A 9,298-nucleotide genomic window follows, 5' to 3' on the forward strand; every position below is an offset into this window, starting at 1 on the left:
CTGCTACGCACTCCATTTCCCAGGGACCTTTGCACCTGATCAGAACTGACAGCCGAGGCAAGACACAATTTCATATATATATGATATATATATATATGTGTGTGTGTGTGTGTGTGTGTGTGTGTGTGTGTGTGTGTGTGTGTGTGTGTGTGTGTGTGTGTGTGTATATAGCCTATATAGGACCTAATGTAAACATCAATACTGTGTGTGATTGTATTTAATATTTATATTCATTGTTTTTTCCTTTTTTTTTCTTGACTGTTTAGGTTTAGGTTCTGGTCTAATCAACAACCTGGTCTTCATTGTTGGCTGTGTCCTGGTGTGTGGAGTGGTGCTCTACCATTCCAGGAGGTCCCGACGTCTACCAACCTCTGACTTCAAATGACAACAAATACAGCTTTAGGAGCCATATATGTCCACAGAACAATTTGAGCTGCCAACACCTTTCTGCCATGCATTTTTTTTAAAGATATATATATTTTAGCTTTTTCTGCCTTTATTGATAGTATATGGTAGTAGCAGATAGACAGGAAATGGGGAGAGAGAGACGGGGAGTGACACGCAGCGAATGTCGTCGGGATCGGGATTCGAACCCGTGACACACAGTTGTCGCGGGCACCTTCAAGCCGAAAATTGTTCAACTTTTGGAGAGGAGCACCGCTCATCAATGTCACGTTGGATCTCCCTGGCTGTGTCTGACAGGCCGGTCATTTACTGTACAACCTGACTTTGAATCGTTACCATGAGAAGTCCTTGTTTACCATTGTTTTAGCTGTAGGCTATTTGTGCTAATAACTGTCACGGTCCGCTCCTCGGACCGTGGACTGTGACTTTATTATTTAGCCATTGTCTGACCTTATATGGTATTGGACCCTTTTGGACCTTTTTGGCCACTCTTTCTGTTGTATTGTTCCCTGTTCTCCTTGTACCTTAATTTTGTAGTGTTTCCTGTCTGCCCTAGTTGTTGCTTCCTGTCTTGTCTCACTAGTATGTCTTTGCAATTATAGTTCACCTGTGTCTTGTTCTGTTACAGCCAATCATGTGTTAATTGTCCTTTGTTCTCACTTGTGCCTAGTTAGTCCCTGTCTATTTATATGCCCCTCTGTTTCCAGCATGTGTTGGTTCATTAATGTTGTTACAGTGTTCTGTCTGTTACCTATAGTGTTGCCTTGTATACCCTGTTTAGTTAATAAACCCCCCTGCATCTGAATCGCTCTGTCTCCGCTCACTGTCTACGCTTGGGTCCTACACCTCTCTGCCTCGCACCGTGACAATAACGCAGATGACACAATAATCTAATAACGCAGATGACACAATAATCTAATAACGCAGATGACACAATAATCTAATAACGCAGATGACACAATAATCTAATAATGCTCATAAACTGCTTTCTGTGGACATGGTGAAGCTATTCGATTGTGCTTAAAACCTTGAAAAATCATGACATGAGTAATGCCATGGGCCAAGTTATTATAACATCTTGCCTCCATTAGTGTAAGTCATGCAATGGACTACATTTCTGGTGTGAAATACCTATAACATGGGGCCCTCAAAATCACATGTTTGGGTGACAGGAGTAATCCATTATGATTTCCCCCCCTTTTTATATTGAAAGATGGTATTATTTTTGAATGCACACAATACAAATATAAATACATAAAACAATGTGCAAGGACTCATGACATCAAAACAATGAGGATGTTCCGATTCAGACTATGGTCCCGGCCCGGGTGCGTACCCAGGACCACTTGGGGGGGGGGCGCCAGGAAAAATATTGCCGAGGGCGCCAAATTGCCTAGCACCGGCCCTGAAGGAGATACCCAAGGCCTCATAGTAGGAGAGGAACTCAATTCTCTTAGGGACACAGTGGTCACGCTGGGGACTGGACCAGAAGTCCTGGGATGTATGAACGCTGCGTACAGTACAAGAGACTCGTTTTGTATCCTGGTATGATGCCCAAATATAGTTCTCGAGACAGACTCTTGGCTCACAGTTTTCAAATGCTTCCGCCTAGCAGTCTACATCAGAAGTGCTGAAAAAAAAATTAAAAAATAAAGCAGATATACCCCAGCTATTTATGCTTAGCAGAAATGGAAATTCTAAAATATATGTTAAAGAGATTTTAAAATGTTGTCTGGCTTGAGAGACTACCGACACATATTTCATGGATCAGCCGTAGTAGTGAAGTGCTTTTGAACATTTAAACCATTAAAGCATCTGTGTCATTTTCGATTTTAACCACTTTAACCATTATTTTATACTTTGGCTATTCACAAATAGCAGATACACAAGCTCATAGCGTGTCACTTCGTGCCGCGCTATGAGCTTGTAGATCTGCGATTTTTGAAATATATATATTTTTGCAAATCTTTGAATAGATATAAATATAGATATAGATAGAGATAGAGATAGAGATAGATATAGATATAGATATAGATATAGATATAGATATAGATATAGATATAGATATATAGATATTATATAGATATATATTTAAAGCGAACACTTTTAACTCAAATCTTTGCTTCTGGGGGTCCCTGGAACTAAATATTTTGAGATGGAGGTCGGCGGCCAAATACATGATTTTGGGGGTCCTTGACATGAAAAGGTTTGAGCAACGTACGTTTTTCAGAAAACTGTTAGGATTTGGAAGACATTTTTTTAATCGGCCTCAGGTCTTAAAGGGTTAACTGAAGTCTGGAATCTCCAACCTCCCTGCCTGCTCACCTGAATCCAATCAGTTCTTTGATATTCTGCATTCTGTGAATTCATGACAGTATGTATTTTTGAATAATAGTCTATGAAACAAAAGGAATTTCTTAGAGACAAACAAGCCATTTGGACAGATTTACTTAAAACAAATGTATACCTGATTGGGTAAAAGTGCACACAATGAAAATGAACATGTTATTTGTGTTATGACTGCAAAGTCAAAGTCAAGTAGTGTCCAACACAAACTCGTCACAACGTTTTGTCCAAACCAGTGGTTCCCAAACGGTGTGGCGTGAGTCTATGAGGTGTGACAACCACATTATTATTACACTATACTGTATACAACCATACAAAAAGTTATGCATTCTTGCCTTTAATTTACAATATCGGTAAGCCTACTTTGTGCACACTCGTTTCCCAGACAAATACTACACCCTAAAAAAAATACATTTTAACATCTTTGAACCTGGTCCCTATGTTGTGCTATTCATTATAGTCAACAATTATTTCATTTTTCACAAATACAAAAATAATAATACAAATCTACAAGCTCACGATGCTCACAATGATGATTGTGAGCTTGTAGATCTGCTGTTTTCACATTTGAAAACCACCGGTTCCAAAAAAAAACTACGCGCCGACGCTCGTCTTCAGTTCGTGTAGAATCTCGGAGCCGCTGCTCCAGGTGACCACCCTGGCCTTCAGGGACAGGACGTTGTTGTCGTTGTCTTTCAGCTTGCCCAGCAGCTTCTCCAGGGTGAAGCCCTTCCGGGGCATCACCACGTCGCTTCCCCGGAGGCAGGACGTCGGGCAGAGGTCGTTGCCGCCGTCGCCCACGTAGAACATGCGGCGGTAGTCGACGCCGCGCTCCGCCTGCTCCGACAGGTACACCTCCAGGACCTTCCTCTTGCAGAGGTTGACGGGGCAGCGGGTGCAGTCGTGCAGGTGGTGGCGCTGCACCTCCATGTAGCCGCGCTCGTCGAACCGCGCCGGGTTGGTGAAGACGCGGTCGACGGCCGCCTGGACGCCCGCCGCCTGGAGGTATTAGGGTTGTCACAGTTATTTACTTAATCGCCTGATCGCAGTTATTTGAAATAATCACAATATTTGTTTTGCATAATCGTCATAATCATTTCCATGTCGATTTTTTTTAAATATATTTTCAAACGTTTAAAAAAATTGTGGAAATCTACAAAACGCGTTACATCGTGATCACCGGTAGAAAATAAAGCAGATACCCCAGATATGTCTGTTTAGCAGAAATGGGAATTCTAAAATATGTTCAAGCGATTTTAAAATGTAATTTTGAGTTGTCTGGCTTGAGAGACTACCAACACATTTAATTATAAATATTGGAAAAGGCCGATCAAAAAAGCTTGTAAATTGTCTGGCTGACATCCACTCCGAGATGTCAGCCAGACAAGCAGCAATGCGTGCCTCCACTTGGGTGTCAGAGGGGGGGAATGAGAGGATCAGCTGGGTGTCGTCGGCATAGCAGTGGTAGGAAAAGCCATGGGAGTGGATGACAGCACCAAGAGATGTAGTGTAGAGAAAGAAAAGAAGAGGACCCAGAACCGAGCCTTGGGGAACCCCAGTAGTGAGTCTGTGTGGTTCCCCAGTAGTGAGTCTGTGTGGTTCCCCAGTAGTGAGTCTGTGTGGTTCTGACACAGATCCTCTCAGCATCACCTGGTAGGAGCGACCCGTCAGGTAGGATGCCTATATGCCTATATTTATTATATATATATTATATATCTGCACTGTGGCACCTTTTGTTTACGAACCCTAAAAGCCAAGCAGAAATAGTAGACACGCAATTAAATCGCTAATCGCAATTATTTGAGCAATTAACAATTAATCGTCAAGTGAAATGTCATAATGGTGACAGGCCTACCTGGAGGATCCAGTCAATGAAGATGGTGTTGGAGTCTGAGATGACGATGCAGTCGATGGTGCTCTTGTGCTCCGATATGAAGGTCAACAGTTCGGTCATTCCGTCGGTGAACGGGATGGTCTCCATCACACTGCGGACGCTGGCCTCACTGACGGCCTGGTCTCCTGCATGGATGAGACAAGATAGGATACGGATCATCCTTTATTAACCCATTAAGACCTGAGGCCCATTCTACAAATGCCTTCTAAACCAGTAGTTCTCACACTTTTTCCCCCAAAGGACCCCCAAAATTATGTATTTGGCCACGGACCCCCCCATCTGAAAATGTTTTGTGCCAGGGACCCCCAGAAGAGAAGATTTGTGTACAAAAAAAATCCAAATTTATTTTAAAAAAAAAACAAAAATGTTTTTAAAAATAGCAGATGTACAAGCTTGCAGTGCGGCATGAACTGACGCACTGCACTGTGAGCGTGTACATCTGCAATTTTTTAGAAGCACTGTTCTAACCCTACGTTGCTATTATATATCAGCTAAAACCTAAAATGACACAGATGCTTTCCAGGTTTTAATGGGTCTACTTTGTTGATCGGGGTCCCCCAGGGGTCTGTACTTGGCCTCCTCCTTTTTTCCCTCTACACCAAATCTCTTTGGTGAAAATGGCTGCAGCTAGAGTACAAGATCATAAATTCATAAGACTCATTTATGTGTGTGACAGTTACACTATAGTTATGCCCAGGCTGAAACAGGAAACACATAATGACACCTTCCATGTGTTTCTGGATCTAATCTGCTGCCGAGCCAATGAAACAAAGCTATTGGAAAACAATTAAAAAACTGAAAAAAGGTATGCCACCTTCAGATTTGAAAAGAGCCTACCTAGCCTAAAACAGCATCACAAAATGCTCACCTATGTAGGACATCACTCTGCCCATGTATGCTGTCCACTGGCCTTTTTGATAGGATTTCGTCAGTGAATCAGGAAGGGATTGATCTGGGAGACATCTAGTGAGAGGAAACAAAAAAACGTTACAACAAGGAAACAGCAAGCCGAGTATAATGTTAGAAACTAATGGACAATGTCTTCAGTAACAAAGTAGTGCAGTGGTTCCTCAAACATTTTAATTTCAAAGACCCCCATGACTCTGAGAATATACAAATGTACAGCTCTCAAGAGTTACAGACCTGTAAGGGTCCATTTGGTCCCTGGAGGGCCTGGACACAACTTTGAGATCCACTGAAGTTCAGGATCAACTTGAGCACGATTGAATACAGTAAACCAGGTGTTCTCCAAAAACACATAGGTGTAAAACTGTATGTATGTGTATGTATTCTCACTAATTGTATTAACCCTTTAAGACCGGGAACGCATCTGTGTCATTTTAGATTTCTTTGGCTATTGAAAAACATCAGATATACAAGCTCATAGTGCGGCACCGAGTGCCGCACTACAACAGTAGAGTTTTGTTTCTCTATGTGTCCAGTGTGAGAAAAGTTGTCTAGTGTGGCTGAGTAAACAGGGACTCTGTCTGTCTGTCAGACGGACCCCATGTATTTCCAGGATAACAGAGATAACACAGAAAGGTTGTTATTTTGAGACAGAAATGTCCCGCAATATGAATACATTTTGATATGTTTTATTTGATGGTAACTGTTGTATAATCGCATTATTCACATCACTGGCGTGCCAATAGTCAAGGTGACGCACACCCTCGAGTGTAATATTGCTTAATAAACATACTCAGTATCACTTTATCATTATGATACAAAACTATAATGAGCTGATGAATCACCTAATCACCCAGGTGTCACTGTTGTCGTTGACCACAGTGTAGTCGAAATCAAACACCACCAGGGTCTTCATCGTTCTTCACCTGAAACGAGAAGAAAGAAACAGCTTCAGCTGGACCGCTGCTTCTCAGACGTTTTCATTTCAAGGACCCCCGTTTGCATAGAAGGCCAGAGAATGCTACAACTCTATAAAAGGGTCCATTTGGTTCATAGCTAGCTAAGCATTTAGCTGGGGACCCCCTAGGAACTCCTTCAAGGACCCCCCTGGGGTACAATCATCCATGCAGTACAATCATCAAAAGACTTTATAATCGAATGGACTGAAGCTTCATCTAGCAGCGCTCAAGGGTTCTCAAACTTTTCAGGCTGTGACCCCCCAAAATAATCATATTTAAACTGGGGACCCCCCAAAATAATCATATTTAAACTGGGGACCCCCCAAAAAATCATATTTGAACTGGGGACCCCCAAAATAATCATTTGAACTGGGGACCCCCCAAAATAATCATATTTAAACTGCGGTATATTCGCAGTGCGAGGCGTTGTGAGCTTGTAGATCGGCTACTTTCACAATGTTTTCCTCTTTCTTATTTGACTGTTTGGCCAATTTGGTATTAAAAAAGGTCTTAAAAAGTATTTAAATTGAAATGTGCAGATACACTGTATACACTTATACTGTATGTTGGTTTGTTTACTGTTGAGTGAGAAAACAGCGTTGCACATTAAAGCTAATCATCTGGGGATCCCCCCAAAATAATTTTTGGGGGGTCCCCTAGGGTCCCGGTCCCCAGTTTGGGAACCACGTACTGATCTAACCCGGCTGTACTTGAGTAAAAATACAAAAGTATTGGCATCAAAATGTACTTAAAGTACCAAAAGTAGAAAGTGCTGCTCATGCAGATTGTCCTGTTTTACAAGCTTTCAAATGTATAAAAATCTTGTGAAAATAGCAGATCTACAAGCTCACAATGCGTTGCATCGCGACATATTGCTTTTTTTCGAATGGCCAAAATGTATATAGGGCATAGTACTAAATAGTATGTTTATAATAATAATCAAAATCTACAAAGTAAAGGTTTTCAAATAATTGTAATGGAGTACAAATGTATAGTGGAGTAGAAGTAAAAGTACTGAAAATTGGAAATACTCCAGTACAATTACAAGTACAATACTTCAGAGTAAATGTACTTAGTTACTTTACACCCCATGTCATACTACAGAGTATAAACCATGTTTCAAAGCTCAACTATTCATGTTTTTAGCCTCATTATATCTAGCAAACAACAGCTTTATTATTACTGCTCAGATCAGTCAGAAACTCAGCCATAACATCATGTCATGAACCATACATTAAACCCTAATTAAACTAACACTTAGACTCAGATCAATCTATTATAATGTTATTATAGATGAATACATGTCTGTTACCCTGAGTGTGTAAAGCTGCCTGCTTCTGTCTTCTTTTCTGCTTTAATGGCAGCGTTGCCAGGTTTTGTGAAAGAAATAAGCAACGAGGTCTAGAAAAACAAGCCCAAAGGAAGCAACTTAGGCCACATGAGCACTTTATCGGCTATTTGAAAATAGCAGATCTACAAGCTCACAATGAGTCGCATTTTCAAAAACGCTTGCAATAAAATGTAGAATATTTGGAATATTTTGGAAACTAACAACACGAAATGATCCCTGAAATGCCTGAATCAACTTTTTCATGAAAATATTTGAGAACCACTGGTTTAAATAATAATAATTAAAAAAAAAGGAAGCGAGCCTATATAAACAACTGCACTTTAGAAACAAGCCCACAAAACCCGCAACCCGCAACTACCAATTATTTACAAGCAGCCTTACAGAAAAACAAGTCCAAAGTCGCTTACAATAAGAGGACATGGCAACCCTGGTTCTGGCTTCTTCTTTGCTTCATGGTCTTCATGAAAGCAGCGAAACAAAAACAAATGTAGCTCATCACTGCCATCTAGTGGATGGGAACTGGAAACAGCACGCACACAATGTATTTTTAATTTGGTAAGTAATATATAATTAAACAATTATTATTATTATTATATATTTTTTACTAATAATAATAATAATATCTCTCTGTCTCTCTGTCTTTCTTTCTCTCTCTCTCTCTCTCTCTCTCTCTCTCTCTTTCTCTCTCTCTCACACACACTCACTGTATCGGCCGTGTCACTCACTCACGCACGCACGCAGGCAGGCATGCGCACACACACACACACACACACACACACACACACACACACACACACACACACACACACACACACACACACACACACACACACACACACACACACAGTCAGTCAGTCAGTCAGTCAGTCAGTCAGTCAGTCAGTCAGTCATATTTACATAATTCAGATGACAGGCAGAGGAGAGCATTACATCCAAACCAACACTAGATGGCGATGATAACTCATAAGAGCAGGACATCATACTGTAGGTAATGCAAAAAGCTAAGAAGAAGAACAGTGTTGCCATGTCTAGTTATTATAAGCGACTTTGGGCTTATTTTTCTGTAAAGTTGCTTGTAAATATTGGTAGTTGTGCGTTGCGGCTTTTTGGCCTTGTTTCTAAAGTGTAGTTGCTTATTTAGGCTTGTTTCAAAAATGGTAAATTATTATTTAAACCAGTAGTTCTCTAATATTTTCATGATAATGTTTTGTGCCAGCGATCATTTGTGTAGTGTTGTTAGAATGTTTCAAAAAAATATTCCAAATATCCCTTAATAACTCTTGCAAGAGTTTTTGAAAATAGCAGATCACAAGCTCACAACGCGTCACATGGCAACGCGTTGTGTTGTGAGCTTGTAGATCTGCTATTTTTAAATAGCCAATGTGCTCATGTGGCTTGTTTTGGGCTTGTTTTCATGGACCCGATTGCTTAGTTCTC

General features: G+C 40.8%; 1 protein-coding gene across 1 annotated transcript; it reads right to left on the reverse strand.

Moving 5' to 3' along the window:
• Positions 1-2,837: 2,837 nt before the first annotated feature.
• On the reverse strand, positions 2,838-7,876 carry LOC308090550 (putative phosphatase phospho2). The gene is made up of 5 exons (XM_080435770.1): positions 7,823-7,876; positions 6,397-6,477; positions 5,514-5,608; positions 4,607-4,770; positions 2,838-3,750 (listed from the first exon to the last, which is right to left on the reverse strand). Exons 2-5 carry the CDS (start codon positions 6,465-6,467, stop codon positions 3,346-3,348), a joined length of 735 nt encoding a protein of 244 aa, XP_080291896.1. The 5' UTR covers positions 6,468-6,477; positions 7,823-7,876; the 3' UTR covers positions 2,838-3,345.
• Between the last annotated feature and the right edge of the window lie 1,422 nt (positions 7,877-9,298).

Source organism: Gymnoscopelus braueri, assembly GCF_963280865.1.
Source record: "Gymnoscopelus braueri genome assembly, chromosome: 1".
Classification (NCBI taxonomy): Eukaryota; Metazoa; Chordata; class Actinopteri; order Myctophiformes; family Myctophidae; genus Gymnoscopelus; species Gymnoscopelus braueri.

Bases quoted from the DNA above. Each gene is read 5' to 3' on its own strand.
- LOC308090550 (XM_080435770.1), bottom strand. From the start codon at position 6,467: ATGAAGACCCTGGTGGTGTTTGATTTCGACTACACTGTGGTCAACGAC. The intron at 5,609-6,396 runs GTGATTCATCAG...TCCTCTCACTAG, and splicing joins AGTGACACCTGGGTGATTAG to ATGTCTCCCAGATCAATCCC. The intron at 4,771-5,513 runs GTGAGCATTTTG...TCATCCATGCAG, and splicing joins CAGAGTGATGTCCTACATAG to GAGACCAGGCCGTCAGTGAG.